The sequence below is a fragment of the Rattus norvegicus genome, chromosome 9, assembly GCF_036323735.1.
Source record: "Rattus norvegicus strain BN/NHsdMcwi chromosome 9, GRCr8, whole genome shotgun sequence".
NCBI classification, from domain to species: domain Eukaryota; kingdom Metazoa; phylum Chordata; class Mammalia; order Rodentia; family Muridae; genus Rattus; species Rattus norvegicus.
Genome location: NC_086027.1, coordinates 6,618,223 through 6,639,340, shown reverse-complemented (window position 1 = coordinate 6,639,340; position 21,118 = coordinate 6,618,223). Strand labels below are relative to the sequence as shown.

At 42.3% G+C, this 21,118-nt stretch overlaps 2 protein-coding genes and 1 non-coding gene across 7 annotated transcripts in view; 1 reads left to right on the top strand and 2 right to left on the bottom strand.

The window, feature by feature from the left end:
- Efhb (EF hand domain family, member B) overlaps positions 1–21,118 on the top strand; it is a 71,314-nt gene that overhangs the window by 40,764 nt on the left and 9,432 nt on the right. For 4 of the 5 annotated variants that reach the window (XM_063266839.1, XM_039083162.1, XM_039083161.1 and 1 more), the window contains 4 exons: positions 3,143–3,226; positions 3,989–4,056; positions 8,049–8,203; positions 16,814–17,021. In XM_063266839.1, the coding sequence (XP_063122909.1) occupies positions 3,143–3,226; positions 3,989–4,056; positions 8,049–8,203; positions 16,814–17,021 (515 nt within the window). Of the gene's footprint in view, positions 1–3,142; positions 3,227–3,988; positions 4,057–8,048; positions 8,204–16,813; positions 17,022–19,472; positions 19,736–21,118 lie in introns of those variants that run through there. The other variant, XM_063266838.1, reaches the window with a different exon arrangement.
- On the bottom strand, positions 18,235–18,369 carry LOC120094882 (small nucleolar RNA SNORA70). Its single transcript, XR_005489576.1, has one exon. It is a non-coding gene; the product is annotated as a small nucleolar RNA SNORA70 (small nucleolar RNA).
- LOC103690615 (transmembrane protein 234-like) lies at positions 20,205–20,529 on the bottom strand. Its single transcript, XM_039084955.2, has one exon. The coding sequence runs from the start codon at positions 20,527–20,529 to the stop codon at positions 20,218–20,220; it is 312 nt and encodes a 103-aa protein (XP_038940883.1). The 3' UTR covers positions 20,205–20,217.

Genomic DNA, 21,118 nt, shown 5'->3' with positions numbered 1-21,118 from the left:
TCCTAAGGTCTCTGGGGGCGTTCCTTGGAGTAGAAATGGTGGTCTCATCTGTGCTCTCAGGTGTGTCAGCACTCTTGGGAGGCCAGCTCTCTCTTGGCGGTTTCTTGGTACAGAGACTGTGGCACAGGGCCATCTCTTCGTGGAGAAGGAAACCGGAAGTTTCCTGACCCACACTGCTGCTTGTTCCTGTGTCCTGCGGGATCTGGGTGGTCATTTGGGCTACCTCTTGGACCAGGTATTTTAGCAGAAGTTGTGGTCTCATCTGTGCTCTCAGGTGTGTCAACACTCTTAGGAGACCAGCTCTCTCCTTATGGATCTGGTTACCGAGAGCTGTGGTACAGGGTTAGCTCCTGGAGCAGATAAAATTCAGACGCTGGCCGAAGTCTAGCTTTTTTAATTCCTTTTTTTTTTCTTTTTTTCCGGAGCTGAGGACCGAACCCAGGGCCTTGTGCTTGCTAGGCAAGCGCTCTACCACTGAGCTAAATCCCCAACCCCGAAGTCTAGCTTTTTATTGGTATATGATCAATTGTTATGTCCTCTCAGTGTGAGGTCATGGTTAGGTAGTTTGGCAGGGATTTGGCCCCATGCCTGCTATTCTCAATCCTGTGATTTCTCAGATGTGAGCCTGTGTAACCTTACCAGTTCTTCTGTCTGTTCTGTCTGAGGCATAGTCCACTTGCCCCACACCTACTCTTCTGCTAGTGTTTCGAAAATAACAACAGTCTTAGCCACAAAGGAAAAGTCTCAAAAAAAATTCTCTATATTATTAATTCAATCCTATCTTGGACATTATGGGGTAGGAGTAGTTAAGTTCACAGATGAAGACTTTGACGCCAGTTATTTGCCTAACGTCATGTAGGCTAGAACCTGGCAGATTGACTGCAGCAGCTATTCCTACTCCTGCATAGGCCTGGGGACTCTCTTAAAAATCTCTGAGAACTGAATTTGGGTCTTCTGTAAGAGCAACAAGTGCTCTTACCTGTACTCTCTCTCCAGCCCTGCTTTCCATAATTGTGAACATTGTGTGGGTTGGCTCCTTAATAGTGATTCTTTAATTGAGATACAAGGGCATACGCATGTTGGGAACGGGAGGGATATTCGAAGACACATCAGCCTGATGGGTTCTTTTCTGAGTGGAGCTGGTGTTCTTGACCTTGTCATAGAAAAGAATTTCAGTATAACTTAGGTGTGAGAAGCAGACTTTGAGTTTATTACAAGAGATTAAAACATTTAAAAAAAATTGTGGTATTTATGTGTGTTGTCTGTGGAATGTGGGGTGTGTGTGTGCGTGTGTGTGTGTGCATGCTCAGAAGTAGTATAGGTGTGTAAGGCTATCCAGGTACATGTGGAGGTCAGAGGAGGACATTTTCAGGTATTGTCCTCTCTCAGTTTCCACCTTAGTCCTTGGAGACAGCATCTTTCACTGAAATAGAAAGTCACCATTATTTTTGGCGGGCTAGCTGTCCAGAGGGCGCTCATAGGACCTATCTCTCCACCCCTTGCCCAATGTTCATGAAAGGCACTCATGATCAGACCAAGCTTTTTCTTGTTTGGGAGTTGGGAATTTGAAGCCAGATCCTCATATTTTTAACCTTTGAGCTACCTCTGTAGCCCCTAAGAAGATACTTTATCATAAATATAAACATGAGTTAGTAGAAAAAGAGGCTCACAGGAAAAAAAGGAAGGTCAGTATATCCAGGTGAGGGCATGGCCTTCTCAGGAAAGAATCTTGACTATGTGTCTTAATATTTGTATATGTGACTTTGGTAGATTCTGAAGTTCTACCTGGAAGGGTTGCTAACTAAGGGACTGTTTATCTCTCTCCCTTTTCCTCCAGTAAGAGAGATCATGGGATCGTGGGGGAACAATGAGTAGGACAACAGCGGATAAAGTAAAAGCAAGGTTACAAAGAGTGTTCAAGGAAGAAAACTGTGGTTTTGTTTAAACATTTACTCATGTACATAGTGTGTGCATGATATGTGCAGAAATCTTGTGGTGAGCTTGCTCCCTAGACATATTTTCATGTAAACATTTATAGTTTTCTTAGTGACATTCTTTGAAATAAGCCGTTTAAACTGGTATAGGAGAAAGGCCTTAAGATTGGCTTATCTATTTTCAGCAGTCTAAGTGAGAGAGGAGTAAGACTGCATACTGTTAGACCTTGAGTGTGGTTTCCTATTACTTTAACATTCTTATTTGAGACATCTCTATTTAAAAGGAACTTGGATGCTATGTAGTCAAGATTCACAGCACATGCTGCTAACTTGTGCTGGAATGCTCCATTCTTAGCCAGGAAAAGACTTCACAACCAGACTGTGGAGTGGCGAGTACCCTTCCCCACAACATATGTTCCACATTCCTCATCTTTCTGTCCTGTCTGAAAATATTTTTATGATTTTTTTTATTCATATTGGCAAAGTGTTTTCTTTTGCTTGCCCTCCCTTTCTCTTTTCTTATGCTGAGAATTGAAATGAGTCTAATGCATTCCAGGCAAGTGTTTGTCCACTGAGCTGTGTCTCCAGACTGGACAAGTGTCTGACTGAGGTGCCTGTTATCATAGCAGAGTCTTCAGGCCTCTAGGCACACTCAATACCTTTTGCTCCTTTTAGATCTTCTCACGAAGACCCCACTGTAAACCTCTGCAGCTCATGGGCTTCCCTTAACCCAACTTTCGATTCCTGTATAACCTTGCCATTTCGACCATGTGCTCTCTTGGCCTCCTCTCTCTTGGTCTCCTTAGCCTGAACTCTCTTCTTTCCCTTTCTCCTCCCATAGACTGGTTTAGTCTGTGGTTCACATTTAGTCCACTACCTTCTCTCCCTGGTGTGGGCTCTTCCAGATGCCTCTGGCTATACTCTTCCTCATATTTACAATAAAAATGTTCTGCTCAACCATACCTTGAATTGGTCATACCCCACTTTATACACAGACCATGCTGTATTAACAACCAAAAGAATTTTTATTACAAAGCATGTGATAGAAACATCAATATGTGAAGTATTAAATATGGAATATCTTTTGAGACTTGTTTACTGAGGGTGCCGAGATACCATGATCCTTTTCGTTGTGTTTATATTTTGCAGCCAATGGCATTTAAATAATAAATAATGACAATAACACCTGTTTATTTCTCATTTTTTAGGGAAAGAGGAGCAAAAATTGTATCCAAAAGAGCTGATGATTTTGAAGAAAAATTTCAACACAGACTTGGAAGAGTTTTAGACCCGTGAGTTTGAGCTTGAGGCCTCGCCATCTCTCGCTTCCATCTGGTCATCAGGGTAGGCTTGGTGGCACGCACCTGTGATCTTAGTCCTGGGAAGTAGGAGTAGGACAGTCAGGAGCTCAAGATCACACCCTTAGCTATGTTATTGAATTGAGGGTTACACTGAAAAACCAAATGTTGGTTTGTGTCTTACCAAATTGTTTTTATTGAACATGAAAATAATAATTATATATTTCATCAATGGAGTACTCTCATGGCCTATAGCATTCAGACTTCCAGGAAACCAGTGACTTGTATGCATCTGGAGAAGGCACAGGAGAGAATTCTGTATAATTTTTTCCTTTCCTTTTCTTTTTCTTTTTATTGGTTATTTTATTTATTTATGCTTCAAATGTTATCCCCCTTCCCGGTTTCCCCTCTGAAAACCCCTATCCCATCTCCCTCCCACCCTGCTTCCTGGGGGAGCACCCTCACAAAACTTTATTTCTGGGATATCAGAAAAATTATTTTGCCTCTTTTTGCTTTGAATTTCTCTCTCTCTCTCTCTCTCTCTCTCTCTCTCTCTCTCTCTCTCTCTCTCTCTCAGTCTGCAAGGAAAACCTTCAGCCGCTGTTAATACAAATGGACACCAGGCTCTTGTGATGCCTTACCTTTGGTTTTCCCAGTGTGTCTATAGGAAAGTCTGTGGGTTGCTAAGCACCTAAGGCAAACAACTTTGAGCTTTTGGTGGTCAGGACTTTAACTAGAATTTGCTTTCTCCTATAGCATTGCTGAAACTATGAATGTTCCCCCAGGGCACACATTTGGAGCTTGCCTCCAGCCTGAAGAATATGGTAAATATGTGAATTTCTTTCTTGACAAATAAACCCAACCCCATTAAAGGAGTGACTTTCTTAGACAAGAATATCTTTTTCTGTTACCCACAATGCTTTAGCCTGTATTGGAACATATGAATTAACCCCCAACTCCCCATCCCCCCTAAAGAGCGGCAGGTGCTGGGCTCTTGTTACTGTCCAGCTTGCTGCCCCTGGAAACATAGTCTCATTTCTGTCTCTAGAAGGTTATGCTCTTATCTTCACCATGGATATAGATACACGTGTACACATCTATATATGCATTTTTTTCTGTCGTGCTGAAGATGAACCTTGGGCCTTGTGTATTCTAAGCACAGCACTGTATCACCAAGCTACATGTCAAGCCCCTTGAAGCTTCAGATGTTAAAGATTAAAGCTTTATAGCATTAATGGTATATAAGAATTCTTTTCATATTATGTTTGAACTAATACAGTTTGAAGACTTTATAATTAATACCTTAAGTTGACTTTTACTTAGAAAATAAATATAAACTTATTAACTCAGTGAGCTAAGGCAGCTTTTTAATTTAATTTGAATACAATACTTATGTCATGATATGAGAGATTCTTGGTGCTTTCTAAAGATGCAAAATCTGGGCTAGCAAGATGGCTCAGTGTCAAACTTGAAAACCTGAGTTTGGTCCCTGGGACCCATATAGAGGAAGGAGCGAGTCAACTCCCAAGGGTTGTTCTTTGGCCTTCCCATGAGTGCTATGGTACACTTGAGAACCTGTGTGAGTCCTTATGCTTTGTGCACATGGCGCCTATACACATGTGTTCCTGGAGGTCAGAGAAATTAGTTACAGAGGGTTGTGAGCCATCTGATGTAGGTACTGGGAATAGATATAAATATACATATAAATATTTCATATTTATATAATATTAATATTATTAATATAGCAACACTATACATTAAACTATATATTTATATAATTATGTTAATATATGATGTTATATAAAATATTAATTATATTTTGTATGTAAAACATTAAAATAAGAAAATAGTTAAATGTTTTAATATTAAATTAAATATTAGTTAAACATAAATAAGAAAAATACAGATTTTTTTTAGGCCACATAACAAGTGTACAGAATCAGAAAATATTTTATTGTTTGCTTTTGAGGCAGTATATCAGGCTGGTTTCTGATTTGCTGTGTCTTTTTTTTTTTTTGGTTCTTTTTTTTTTTTTTTCTCGGAGCTGGGGACCGAACCCAGGGCCTTGCGTTTCCTAGGCAAGCGCTCTACCACTGAGCTAAATCCCCAGCCCCTGCTGTGTCTTATCTAGACCTCCCAATCCAGGATTACAGGGAGGGAGCACCATGCACAGCAACATATTTGTTTACCTATGGGACACAGATTTAAACAATTTAAACTCTAATGTATCCTACTTAGACGTGGTGGTTCATTCTGTGATCCCAGCATTTGAGAGACTGAGACAGGATGATTGCTTCAAGCCTGATGCATCTCAGTGTTCGTTCGAGTGAAAGACCATGTTTAAAAAAAATGTTTTTGGTTATCGTCTGTTTTTTACAGTGCTGGGGATTGAACCCAGGGCTTTGAACAATGTAAACAAAGGACCTACATTCTTATACCAGAGACATCTTGTTTCAAAAATGAGATACACAGACACACACAGACACACACAGAAAGAGAGAGAGAGACAGAGAGAGAGAGAGAGAGAGAGAGAGAGAGAGAGAGAGAGAGAGATATCATAAGCACTCTGTTGTTGTACAACCACATAATTAAGAGCTGCTCTCATCAGCCAGCCAGCAAGTCATCAACCTAGCCATAGGTAGCAGAGGACTTGTATAAGGAGGTCTCTGTTCTAGCTCATGTTTTAATTACAAACAAACAAAAATTTCTCATGGGTGACCTCCAACTTGCTATATCCCTAAGACAGGTCTTGAACTTATAACTCTCCTGCCACCACCATCCACATACTGGGATTACAGGCTGTGCCAACATGCTGAGCTTTTTTTTTTTTTTTTTTTTTTTTTTTTTTTTGATTCAGTTTCATTGCTTAGCCCAGGCTAGCCTTGGATATATATTAGTTTGCTTTCTATTGCTATGATAAACACGAGGACCACTTTTGCTGTGGAAAGCTCAACTGCTGAGGAAAGCCAGGGCAGGAACTCAGGTCAAGAACCTGGAAACAACCTGAAGCAGAGCCCACAGAGGAATATTTCTTACTGCCTCACTCCCCAAGGTTTGCTCAGCCTGCTTTCTTACACAGCACAAAGCCACCCACCCAGAGATGGTACCACCTGCAGTGGGCCGGGCCCTCTCACAGAATGTCCCACAGGCTTGCCTTCAGGTCAGTCTAGGGAGACAAGTTCTCAGGATTTTTCCTCTTACAAATACCTTTAGCTTGTGTCAAATTGACAAAACATTACCCAGGACAAGGTAGGTGTGGGCTTCGCACTTGGCTAAGACCGTCTTTGTTTTATAAATAATATAGAATAGAAAGGGCTGGAGCAGAGCTGAATGTAGAGCATGCCCAGCAAGCTTGTGACTGGGTGGAGTCCTCAGTAACGTAAACATAAAACAAGTGACATACTTCGAAAGGGAACAAATATATTAATTAGTTTACTGGATTGCACCGATTTTCTTTCTTTTCTCTTGAGATAGGGTCTTACAGAATTCAGGCTAGCTTGAAACTCAGTATGTAGCCTAGTGATCTTCCTCACTCAGCCTTGTGAGTACTGGGATTACATACATGGTTCATAATGCCGAGTAGATTTTTCTTTTCATGACCAGAGCCATGGTGGTGGGGAGATGGCTCCGTAGTACGAATATTTGCTGTATAAGCCTGAGGATCTGAGTTTGAATCCCTAGCCCCTGTATAGACAGCCAGGAATGGCTGTCCATGTTTGTAACTCCAGCATTAGGGCTCAGGGATCAGTAGGTCATAGGAGTTTACTGACTTGATAATGTGAGCTGCCTGCACCCTGAAAGACCTTGGCTTGAGGCAAGAGATGGAAAATAATAGAGGAAGACACCCGAAGTTCTCCAGTCTCTCGCACGCAGTTACATGGATGTGCACATGTGTGCACACCTGTGTATGTAATTGTACCCTCATATAAACAAATGAACGAACAAACAAACAAATCAGAAACAGTAGCTTGTTGTATTACTTTTTAATGAATCCTGACATGAGGTTGCTTCCCCATGTGTATGAAGGACACACAGCCTTTATATTTTAGCACGTCCTAGGCAGCTGGGCAGCTGCCTATCCTCCATGTTGTTAGAATCTAACTCCCACAGACAATTCCAATTTACTACTTACTAATTCTAGGTTCCATCTTGGCTGCTCTAGACCCAGTCAAGCAGCACTCTGGGCCTCGTCCTCTTGGTCCCCTTACATGGTGGCTCTGCTTCTCTCCCCTGCCCATACCTCAGGCATGACTTCTCTCTTTCCTCTCTCCACACTCTCGTAAGGCATGGCTGACCTCCCCCTCATCCTTCCTAGAGGTCCCAAGCCTGGGAAACCTAAAACCCCTCCTCTCTCTTCTCCCCAGGTATTGTCTGCCACATCCTTATTTACCCATCAGAATTAAGTGGAGGTGGAAACTTTGTGTATACCCTCTTGTGCACACTAATGTGGGGGTCACAAGCATTAGAATTCAAACAGCTACAGTAACTTCCAAGAGTCAATTGCTTTATGCTCCTTTTTACACGCAGACATATTTTGTATAATATCACAGCGAGTGAACATGTTGTGCACAATGGTAATCCCAGCATTTAGGAGACTGAAAGGATTGCTATGAGTTCAACGAGGCCAGCCTGGGCTACATGAGACCTCATGGGCTACATGGGAGAAGTGCCAGCACTAGACATAACTGTCTTGTTTGTTCATTCCTAGAGGCTACTAGGTCTCTCTGCCTTGGTCCCTCTCTGCCTCTGTTTCTCTCTTAAAACTCTGTGGCCATAGTTTATGTTCACATACAAGACTCCTCCTTTTCTTCAATAGGAGCTGGTGATCTCATCCATTACAGAGGCCCAGATGAATATCTCCGTGGGAAGGACCGCCAGAGAGCCCTGGTTGCGGCTGCTCGCCACCACTTGAAGAAATTTAATCACCAGCACTTTGACACTTTGCTGATGGCTTTCAGGCACTATGACAAGGCCAGTAGTCTCACAGAATGAGGGGTTCTGATGCACAGACAAACCTCAGCAGACTGGCGCAGATGGGGGTGGTGGGTCAGCAAACTGCGGGTTCCATGCAACTCTTTACTTGTCCTTTAAAGAGATGTTCACTTGAAACACAGCCATGACTTCCAGGTTTAAAGCATGGTCAATGACTACACATAAGCAGAACGGAGTAAATCTCTGTTCTGAGAGCAAGGATACGTGGATCTCTGTGGATCTCTGTGGATCTCTGGGGAACGGTGGACATTCTCAAAACCAAGTTTTGGTGTTTTCACATTGTACCTTCAGTGTGCATCCAACTCACTCATAGAATGCTATTGCCTTGGAGAGCAGGGGCTAGTATCCATCCAAAAGGTGCAGGATCAGTCGGTATGTATGTATGTATGTATGTATGTATGTATGTATGTATGTATTTATTTATCTATTTATTTTGAGATAGGGTCTTTTGTAGTCCAGGCAGGCCCACAGGCCCTGGTGTAGCACATAATAGGAATGAACTTTCTATCCTTTGCTTCTTCCTCCAAAATGTCAGGATTAAAGGCCTGGCCACCATATCTTGGTTCTTGGAATTTAGCCACTGGTTTGTACGTACCATTTAAACACTATGCCAATGAGTTGTATCTATAGGCCAAGATCAATTAATTTTTAAACTACTGTAAATGTAATTTATTCATTTAGTTTTGGTGCTGGGGATTGAACCCAAGGGTTTATACATGCTAAGTATATGATGTCCTTTGAGCTGTACCCCCAGTTCCTCGAATGTGCATTTTTCTGCCCTCCTTTTCAGGAAGCTCAGAACCCATTGAGTAATTTCACAGTTGATTTTGTGAGCACTTGAATTTTTCCCATTGTTACTTTGCTTTGATTTTCCTCTACTCCCATTTGTATCTCATTGTACATGGTTTTCTAGGCAGTTTAGAAACCATCTAAAGTAGATTTAAAAATATGATTATTCTTTTTTTCTTTGTCATATATATATATTTCATCTTTATTAACTTGGGTATTTCTCTTTTTTTTTCCATCTTTATTAACTTGAGTATTTCTTATTTACATTTCAATTGTTATTCCCCTTCCCGGTTTCCGGGCCAACATCTCCCTAACCCCTTCCCTTCCCCTTCTCAATGGGTGTTCCCCTCCCCATCCTCCCCCCATTACCGCCCTCCCCCCAACAATCATGTTCACTGGGGCTTCAGTCTTGGCAGGACCAAGGGCTTCCCCTTCCACTGGTGCTCTTACTAGGCTATTCATTGCTACCTATGAGGTTGGAGTCCAGGGTCAGTCCATGTATAGTCTTTGGGTAGTGGCTTAGTCCCTGGAAGCTCTGGTTGGTTGGCATTGTTGTTCACATGGGGTCTCAAGCCCCTTCAAGCTCTTCGAGTCCTTTCTCTGATTCCTTCAACGGGGGTCCTATTCTTAGTTCAGTGGTTTAATCATGGCATTCACCTATATATTTGCTGTATTCTGGCTGTGTCTCTCAGGAGAGCTCTACATCCGGTTCCCATCAGCCTGCACTTCTTTGCTTCATCCATCTTATCTAGTTTGGTGGCTGTATATGTATGGGCCACATGTGGGGCAGGCTCTGAATGGGTGTTCCTTCTGCCTCTGTTTTAAACTTTGCCTCCCTATTCCCTCCCAAGGGTATTCTCGTTCCCCTTTTAAGGAAGGAGTGAAGCATTCGCATTTTGGTCATCCTTCTTGAGTTTCATGTGTTCTTTGCATCTAGGGTAATTTGAGCATTTGGGCCAATATCAACTTATCAATGAGTGCATACCATGTGTGTTTTTCTGTGATTAGGTTACCTCACTCAGGATGATATTCTCCAGTTCCATCCATTTGCCTATGAATTTCATAAAGTCATTGTTTTTGATAGCTGAGTAATATTCCATTGTGAAGATGTACCACATTTTCTGTATCCATTCCTCTGTTGAAGGGCATCTGGGTTCTTTCCAGCTTCTGGCTATTATAAATAAGGCTGCTATGAACATAGTGGAGTATGTGTCGTTGTTATATGTTGGGGCATCTTTTAGGTATATGCCTAAGAGAAGTATAGCTGGGTCCTCAGGTAGTTCAATGTCCAATTTTCTGAGGAACCTCCAGACTGATTTCCAGAATGGTTGTACCAGTCTGCAATCCCACCAACAATGGAGGAGTGTTCCTCTTTCTCCACATCTTCGCCAGCATTTGCTGTCACCTGAGTTTTTGATCTTAGCCATTCTCACTGGTGTGAGGTGAAATCTCAGGGTTGTTTTGATTTGCATTCCCCTTATGACTAAAGATGTTGAACATTTCTTTAGGTGTTTCTCAGCCATTTGGCATTCCTCAGCTGTGAATTCTTTGTTTAGCTCTGAACCCCATTTTTTAATAGGGTTATTTGTCTCCTTGCAGTCTACCTTCTTGAGTTCTTTGTGTATTTTGGATATAAGCCCTCTATCAGTTGTAGGATTGGTAAAGATCTTTTCCCAATCTGTTGGTTGCCGTTTTGTCCTAACCACAGGGTCCTTTGCCTTACAGAAGCTTTGCAGTTTTATGAGATCCCATTTGTCAATTCTTGATCTTAGAGCATAAGCCATTGGTGTTTTGTTCAAGAAATTTTCTCCAGTGCCCATGTGTTGGAGATGCTTCCCCACTTTTTCTTCTATTAGTTTGAGTGTATCTGGTTTGATGTGGAGGTCCTTGATCCACTTGGACTTAAGCTTTGTACAGGGTGATAAGCATGGATCGATTTGCATTCTTCTACATGCTGACCTCCAGTTGAACCAGCACATTTGCTGAACATGCTATCTTTTTTTCCATTGGATGGTTTTGGCTCCTTTGTCAAAAATCAAGTGATCATAGGTGTGTGGGTTCATTTCTGGGTCTTCAATTCTATCACTGTCTGTCTATCTGTCTGTCTCTGTACCAATACCATGCAGTTTTTATCACTGTTGCTCTGTAATACTGCTTGAGTTCAGGGATAGTGATTCCCCCAGAAGTTCTTTTATTGTTGAGGATAGTTTTAGCTATCCTGGGTTTTTTGTTAACCCAGATGAATTTGGAAATTGTTCTGTCTAACTCTCTGAATAATTGGATTGGTATTTTGATGGGGATTGCATTGAATCTGTAGATCGCTTTTGGTAAAATGGCCATTTTTACTATATTAATCCTGCCAATCCATGAGCATGGGAGATCTTTCCATCTTCTGAGGTCTTCTTTAATTTCTTCCTTCAGAGGCTTGAAGTTCTTATCATACAGATCTTTCACTTGCTTGGTTAAAGTCACACCGATGTATTTTATATTATTTGGGACTATTATGAATGGTGTCGTTTCCCTAATTTCTTTTTCGGCTTGTTTCTCTTTTGTGTAGAGGAAGGCTACTGATTTATTTGAGTTAATTTTATACCCAGCCACTTTGCTGAAGGTGTTTATCAGCTTTAGAGGTTCTCTGGTGGAACTTTTGGGATCACTTAAATATACTATCATATCATCTGCAAATAGTGATATTTTGACTTCTTCTTTTCCAATCTTTATCCCTTTGATCTCCTTTTGTTGTCTGATTGCTCTGGCTAGAACTTCAAGAACTATATTGAATAAGTAGGGAGAGAGGCCTTGTCTAGTCCCCGATTTTAGTGGGATTGCTTCAAGTTTCTCTCCATTTAGTTTAATGTTAGCAACTGGTTTGCTGTATATGGCTTTTACTATGTTTAGGTATGGGCCTTGAATTCCTGTTCCTTCCAGGACTTTTATCATGAAGGGGTGTTGAATTTTGTCAAATGCTTTCTCAGCATCTAATGAAATGATCATGTGGTTTTGTTCTTTCAGTTTGTTTATATGATGGATCACGTTGATGGTTTTCTGTATATTAAACCATCCCTGCAAGCCTGGGATGAAGCCTACTTGGTCATGGTGGATGATTGTTTTGATGTGCTCTTGTAGGATCCAGGGATCGAACTTATGTATTAGGTCTGACATGAAAGTACTTTTGCCACAGAGCTCCTTTGATGGACCTACCAACCATTTCAGAGTGAGTTTCATATCAATACAAGCTCAGGATGTGTGCTGATACAGAGAATCACCATCATTTTAAATTATGAATTTAGCTTTTATTCAAAATTAAATAAGCAAAAATTTAAAGAGTATTTGTATACATTATTGACATAAAAAGAAGTTAATTACAGAATCTAGAATCTAGGGCAGCATGAATACAAACCATGGCACAGCATAGTATTCTGAGATATGAATAAGGTCAAACTAAGTTTTGTATCAAGGGAAAAAAAAACCAAAGCAAACCTTAAAGGCCTTTGGAAAACCTTGAAAAATCTTAGTTGTGCATTAATCTTCTCTTCTCCAGATATTTAATATAATAAGTAATTTCCTAAGTATATAGATCTTGTCAAGCTATAAGATACAAATTGTGTGTGTGTATGTACATGAGAGAGAGAGAGAGAGAGAGAGAGAGAGAGAGAGAGAGACCTTCGTTGCATCTCTCATATTGACCTTGAATCCTGAGTCTTCTTACCTCTTAAGCAGGTGGCAACATATCTGCCTTGCATCTGCCCCTATTCCTCTCTCTCCTTCTACCCCTCCTTCTCTCTCCCCCTTCTTCCCACCCGTCTCAGTACTAGGCTCTACTACTGAGCTCCATCCACCTTTACCCCAGAAATCACAGTCTTTATGTGAGAGGCAGAGAGAAAAAAATGAGCAGAGTAATTTTAAAATGAGAATAAAGGAATATTCCCACCTTCAATCCTGTGCTGGGCATGATGTTTGAAAAGTTACACTTCACCTTTTTCATTTTAAAAATTAATTTAAAATGTCCATTACTCACTAAGTTATTTAGGAACAGCTGCTTTAGTTTTAGGCCTGGGAATTGTGTACGTGTGTGCTAATGAGTAAAACTCTTCTCACTATCAAAAAAGCATATCACTTAAGTTTGTGTTAATTCCAGGCATATGTATTAGACTTTAATTGTAGTATTCCATGGCTGAGGCAGGAGAATAAAGGTTTTGAGGGATGTTTAGGGTTGTCTAGCAAACCTCTGTTTTGTCTTTGTCCTTGATCCTCCATAAGGAAGTTGGGACAACCACATAGACAACAACAGATATCAATAAGCCTCTACTCAGTTGCACTTTCCCTCAAAAAGCATTAAAAAATGTTGGTCTAAGTGAGTTAATGTAGCAGCGCACACCGTTAATCCCAGCACTGAGTAGGCAGGCACAGGCAGATCTCAGGTGAGTGTGAGGTCAGACTGGTCTATACAGTAAGTTCTAGGATAGCTAGGACAACTTAGACTGTGTCTCAAACAAACCGAAGAACAAACAAAAAAGGCAGGGGGAGGGGAAGAAAAGAAAATGTAAGTGGGACTGGAAAGATGGCTCTGTGGTCTTATAGAAGACCTGACTTCACTTTGCAGGACCTGCAATAGGTGGCTCACAATTACTTGTACCTCCAGCCCCAGGGAGTCAATTGATGCTGTCGTCTTGGCTCACTGAGCACCTACCTGCACCGACATGAAGCTTCCCCCACATGGACACATACATGAAATTAAAATTAAATTAAAAAGGAGGAAATATACTCGATGGTTTGGTTTTTAATGAAACTACTGGGTATCTGTAGTTAATTTCAAGATGATTTTCAATATGAAAATACGGAAGCTGGAATAAGCACATTAAACAACTTACATACACACACACAGAGAAAGATAGAGACAGAGACAGAGATAAAAATGGAGGTAGACGGACAGCCTCCGCACCCCAACCATGTACAGACTTGTTTACATGGGGTTACATGTAACGCAGCTTGCCCTTGGATTTTGAGCCTTCTACTACTGCTTCCCAAGTTGAAATTACAAGCATGTACTACTACACTTGACTCAAATGTGTTGTAATGGATGTTTTTATGGTAGTATTGGGATGGAACTCAGGTATCATACCTCCTAGACAAGTGTTTAGCCAAAAAACTACACTCCAGCTCCGTTTCAGTCAATTCTAAAAAGCTCATGAACATGAGTAGCAGGATCTACTGTACTGGCTAGTCTTATTTCAACTCGACACAAGCTAGAATTGTCTCAAAGATGGGAACCTCAATTGAGAAAATACCTCCATAAGATAAAGGACATTTTCTTAGTTAGCAATTGATGTGGGAGGGCCCATCCCATTGTGGGCGGTACCATGTCTGGGCTGGTGGTCCTGGGTTCTATAAGAAAGCAGGCTGAGCAAGGCAAACTGTGGATATTCTTGGCTTATAAGATTGATTCTATTATTCATTGATTGCCTATTGCCATTAAGCATCCTTTTGGATAATGTGCAGACTTTCTCTTTAGGGGACTTAGAATCTGAAGATGTTAACAGTTAATTTGGATGGCAGTATTATGTTCCAGCTGGCTTGAGAGAGCAAACTAGCAAGTTTGCAACCCTGGTGCCTAAGCCCCAACATTTGGGAGCCAGAGAGAGACAGGGAGATTCATGTTAGAGGCTAGCTTGGGTGAGACCCTGTCTAGAAAACCAAGACGTAAACAATAGCAAATGGACAAAACAGCCATTCTCCTTAAAAAATGAAATCAGGACTTCTTTATACTACACCTGCCGGAGAGCCAGCCATTAAATACACATAGCACAGCACTGGGGTAGGAAAGATAAGAGCTCAGAGGGACTCACAGTTGCAACTGGTGATTTTGGCTGTTAGCTACTATTGTCCCTGTAATTCATGAAGCCAATTCTAAGTCATGTTCTCTGACAGCCCCCTACCCCATGGTCAGCTTTCCTTGAGCTTTGAGTGACATGATGATTATTTGGAGTTTAAAGAAGACAAAGTGCCTGTGATTTCAGTGGAGACAAGCCTGGTATTAGGCAGAAAGGTTGTCGTTATTGACAGCATCCATTCAGCTTTCTGGACTTTGTGATTCTGTCATAGCTTCCATACTGTTTTTCTGGCTTGGTATCAGGTTCATGATTTTTGGTCAACTTGGGCTTGCTGTAGAGTCGTTTTATAAAGGAGTTCATATTAATCCATGCAATTTATAACTCCATTGTCAAGGCAATATATGTTAACATTAGCAGGCATAGGGAACTTCCCCAGGGCCATGCTAATCTATTTGCAGTTCACCGGGTCAGTCTCATTGGGCCGTTTCTTCAGGGGTTTACCTTCAGTGACATTGCAAAGTCAACTCTGGCCAGCTATAGCCCCAGTAATACTCAACGATTCATTTATAAGTAGTTTCTCCTGACAGATTCTCTCCCCTAAATCTCCCTAAGGGGACAACATAATTGTACATTCATTTTTCTCCTTTTATTTTATTTTATTATTATTTTTTTTTTAGTTTGTGGGATAGAAGTCAGGGCCTCCCACACTCGGGCAAGCACTCTCCTCTGGATCTATATCCCAAGTCCAGTGCTTACCTAGAGTATCTAGAATTCACTGCCCAAAGCACCAACCCACCACCAGGAGCAGAGGAACAAAATAAAATCTGCAAGTCCTTAGCACCATCTCTGAGTGCGTCTAAAGCTGGCTTAAAGGGAAGCACCAGGGGCTGAGTGGATAAGATGTCCTAGCTAATAACTTTCTTCCTTAAAAGGCACAAATTCTCTGCCCTTCCACCCCCACCCACCATCTCCCAAGTGAACCAGCCAAATTTCTCTTTACTCTCTCATCAATTTCCCTTCAATAACACTTAGTCTAGGAACACCTGCCTTTAACTATTATGTGAAAGGAGACTGGGAGTGGGGGCACGGGGGGGGGGACTTCCTTCTTTGGAAGAATGAATCTTAACACTGTCGCAATGGGAGTGGACTTGAGGGGTCGGTGGTTTCTCGCTCTTGTGAGTGCGAGTGGTAGCCAACAAAACCACGCCTCCCTACACTTTGCTTTGTAATCTTACTCTGTTTTTCTTCATTATGGAGCAATAATGTAGAGGATCATTCACTGCCCCGGTGAGACACACAGAAGGTGTTAAAAACTCTGTCAGCATGAAACGTGGTAATGAGCTTGTCAGACACGCACAACATTGCTCAACTGAAATGCCAAGCATGTTTTATGACTATGCCGGCTACGTCTCAGTGTAAACAGTGTGGTTTCACGGGTATGATTAAGCAGGGTGTTTGAGAACAAGCCTCCATCCCAGCACTTGGGAGGTAGAGGTATAAGGACCACAATTCAGGGCCCATTCTCAGTTAGGTAGCTGATCTTGAGCTGACTTGGACTACATGAGACATTGCCTCAAAACAACAATCAAATACCAAAATGAATGAATGCATGAATGCATGAATGAATGAATGAATGAATGAATAAAATAGAGGGAGAAAAAAGGGGACTAAAATAAGTGGGGGTTGGGAGCACAGCTCACACATGTTTAGTATGTGCAAGGGTCTGGATTCAGTCTCCAGAACCAACAAGGAAAAGGAACTGAATGTATTGTATTCTGCTTATACCAGGGTCACAAACTATCAAGCGCGTCTATCAGATTGACTCAAGGAGGATAACTCTTGCTTTACGTACATGGTATTTGATTCCTCTCGGTGGATGGGGGAATTTGCTGAGTGCACTTGCTAGAGCTGTTTATTTCCATTTTTATCAGAGTCTACACTCATCTTACCTTTGCTTACTGGTTGACAGAAGGGAGATGGGGTAATTGACAGAGCAGAACTGCATGAAGCTTGTGTCCAGGCCAACCTGCATCTGGACAAGATGCTCCTGGACCATCTCTTTGACTACTGTGATGTGGATCAGGATGGCCTGATTAACTACCTGGAATTTGCCAATTTCCTTACCTGGAAAGACAGAATACCTCTCACCGAGTATGAGAAGAGGGTCGTCATTAAAGGTATTTAATTCTTGACAGCTTGCTGAATTCTTAAGTAGATTTTTATATTTCATAGTTTTTAGGCTCTCAACCAACTTTAATATCATGTGTCCTGGTTAGTTTCGACAGTCAATTCAACATAGCCCAGGGTCATCTGAGGGAATCTTACCTGGGGGATTGTCCAGATCAGATTCTGTGAGAGATTGCCTTGAATGATGATTCCTGGAAGAGGACCCAGTCCACTGTGGGCAGCACCATCCCTAGATAGGTGGGTCTGGCCTGTATGAGGGGCTGGAGAGATGGTTCAGTGATGAAGCATGTTTACTGCTCTCACAGAGGAGCTGGGTTCAAGTCCCAGCGTTCACAACAGTGGCTAACAGCTCTGTGGAACTCTAGTTCCAGGGAATTCACTGCCTCCTGCCTGTACAGGTCCTGCATGAATGTGATGCACTAAACCCATGCAGCCCCACACACATACACACAGTAAAAATAAAAATAAGTCTTTTGTTGAAAAGACAGCCTGAGGGAGAGAAAACGGGAAACTGTTCCTCCATAGTATCGGTTTCATTTCTGCTTCAGTTCAGTTCAGGCCCAACTTCCCTCAGTGGTGACCTGAGACCTGGAGTAAGCCAAATGAACACTTTTCCCCTTCAAGTTGCTTCTGGTCATGATATTTATCACAGCAACGTAAAGGGAACTGGACAGACTGTATACAGTTTTGCTTGTGCAGAGGATGTGTGTGGAATGGAAGGAACGAATTTGACCGCACTCAGGGTGGTGGGAATATATGGCTGAGGGGCAGGGCAGCAATGAGAGTTCCCCCTTTAGTTATGTGTGAGCTTTGTTAGTGAACACGATTGTTGGGGTGCATCATTAAGCAGCCGTCATGAGTGTAGGCTAGCCACGTGTCCAGAGACAGCGACTGGGGAAAGATTTGATGCCTCTGCCTTGGAGATCCCTCCTCAGCTGGTGTGTCTTCAAATTCACCTGCGTTAAACTTGGCAAAAGCCCACTTCTTTCAATGGGGATGTTCTGGTGACCAGAGAATGTCGACGTGACCCTGAACAGGGCTTCGGTCACATGCTTCTTATTCTTAACTTAGAAAGAGAGAAATGGTGCCTGGGTAGTCAGAACCAGGGCCACTGTGTCCTGGGGCTTCCTAAAGCTTCCCCACATTCCTTTCTTGAGCCTAGATTGGAGACAGTGGGGTGCCAGGGATGACTATCCTCCAGAAAACTGTCTTGAAGGTACCCTAGGGCAGTTCACATAAACAATAGGCTGCATGTATTCCCCAAAATGTTGCTGTTTGCAGCCATTGTACATTGGAGGTATGAGGAGGGGAACCTGATTGGCTTCCTTCTGGCTGCAGAGGAAACTTACTTTATAAAAAAGTTTTAAAATCAGCATATATTAATTATGCACAGTAATGGGTTTCATTGTGACATCATATATGATAATAATGTATTAATGGTATATGCCTATTACCCTTTCATTCACCCCCTTATTCCCACTAACCCCTCCTTTCCCAACCAGAGGTTTACTTTTCAATGTATGGTCTTGTGTCATTTGATATTGGGACTATGTGTTTAAAAATTAAAAGTATTACCTAGAATCTCAAAATACCATAGCTCCTCATAAAGGAATTTGAAAACCTCACCATAGTCCATATTCAAGAAATTAAGAATATTTGATTTGTAAGTTTTTATGTAGGAGCTGGAAAGATGGTTCAGCGGTTAAGAACACTGGATACTCTTTTAGAAGAACTGAGTTCAATTTCCAGCACTTACAGGCTCACAGCTGTTTGTAACGCCGGTTCTAGGGCATCTGACAGACACCCTTTCCCGTATACACAGGGGTCAGGCATGCACGTGACACACAGATATACATGTAGAAATATACAATAAAGTATAAATAAATATTTTTTTGCACAAAAAATTAAGTGTGGTGGAACACAACTGTTTTTCCAACACTGAGGAAGCAGAAGCAAGGGGATTATGAGTTTGAGGCTGGTCTGAGCTATATAGAGACCGTGTCTCAAAAAATGTCCCCAAACCAGGTCACTACAACACCAAAATTCCCACAAAAATAAAATGTTATAGTCTTTTGTTTGTTTGGTTTGTTTGTATTTATTTATTTATTTATTTATTTATTTATTTATTTATTTATTTATTTATTTATTTTTCCAGAGCTGAGGACCGAACCCAGGGCCTTGCGCTTGCTAGGCAAGCACTCTACCACTGAGCTAAGTCCTCAACCCCCTGTTTGTTTGGTTTTTAAAGACAGGGTTTCTTTGTGTAGCCTTGTTACCCTAGAACTCTGAAGACCAGGCTGTTCTCAAACTCACAGAGATCTGTCTGCCTCTGTCTCTTGAGTGCTGGGATTAAAGATGGGTGCCACCACTGTGTGGCTAACATTACAGTCTTAACTTTCTCCTTTTAACTTTTTTTCTTTTATTATTGTTGTTTGCTGTAGATTTATTGAAAACTGCTACTGGCCAGCTTTTTGCTACAGCTAGGCGCTGCTCAGCCACGGCTGTCTACTTACTCGAGGGACTGGCAGTTGAGCATTTAACCCAGCGCCAGCTTGGTTTTCTTCCACCTGACATTCTGATGTAGCCCCTCTCCCGCGAATCAGAGCTGTGGAGGCTCCCAGACATTCCTGGTTGAGACTGCTGCCAGCGCTCTCCATGTAGGAGGCGCTGTGTGGATGCTGACAGTCTAGAGCAGGTCAGGTAATGGAGGCCGGGTAACAGCTGCCTGAGGTGGCAGCAGGAAGACACGATGGCTGCTGGGGCAGAGGCAGCTGAGGGTGGCTGTAAAGGCTCCAGTGCGAAATCCTTTTAATGTTTTGTTTTTCTTTTTGATTTTTCAAGACAGGGTTTCACTGTATAGCCCTAGCTGTCCTGGAACTCGCTCTATAGACCAGGCTAGCCTCAAACTCACAGAGATTTACCTGCCTCTGCCTCCTGCCTCCTGAGTGCTGGGATTAAAGGCGTGGTCCGCCATGCCTGGCTCCAGGGCTAAATCTCAACAGTGGAACCCACTGAAGGTTACAGAACCTCCCCAGTGCTGTCCTTTGTCTGGCTTTTTGAGGCAGGGTTTCTGTGGAGCCTTGGCTATCATGGGAAGGCACTTTGGACGGTGTACTTCTTATTGTGACCCCTGAGGTAGATGTGATCTGAGATGAGAGAAGCAAACTGTGCCAGCAACCTCAGTGCCTAGCGTCGGCTGAGCTCAGCGGAGCTGAAGGTTCGGGGTTGGCCCTGGGTCTTGATCACCGAGCTTGTGCTCCCTGTGACGGTGAGCACCATGCCAGCCACGGCTTCTTTTCCACCAATATCTTCTCCAAGGACTTTCCCAACAATCAGTGTGAAGACGATGGCCAGAGAGTTACAGATAGGCACAGCTAAAGTCAGATCTGTTGATGCCAATGGGAAATAGTAGAGAAGGGAACCACTCTGATTGAGGAGGAAGGGCATCAGGTACTCAGTATTCAGGAAGAGAATCTTCATCTCCCTCACCCGGCTCATGTCCGCTCATGTCGGCTCCTGCTGCAGGCGGTAGGAGGCCCGCTTCAGCCGAAGCTGCGGGCCACCCCACAGTGCAGCCGCAAGCACCTGCCCAGAAAGCAAAAGGTCCTTTTTACATTTTGTTTTGAGAGAGTTTCACTAACTTGCCTAGATTTGCTAAGTAACTCAAGCAGATCTTGAATTTGCAATCTTCCTGATTCAGCCTGAGTACCTGGAATTACAGGTCTATCTATGCTCTCAGGCCTGGTGATCCCTACCTTTGATTAAAGTTTTATTTTCTCCATATTTATATGTTATCTTCCTGTATCACTAAAAATAAGAGAAAAGGTTTTTTAAATGTAGCCCTGGTTGGTTTGCAACTCAAATTTAAAACCGGCCAGCCCATGAATTCTCAATGATCTGTCTTTGGCTCCCAAGTGCATGGATTAGAGGTGTATATCTCTTCTCTCCCACTTCTCTTTTTTAGTTTTATTTTTCTTGGATATTTTATGACTTACATTTCAATGTTATCCTCTTTCCCCCTCCCCCATACCTCCTCCCTCCTCCACCTGCATCTATGAGGATGCTCCCATTCCCACCCACCCACTCC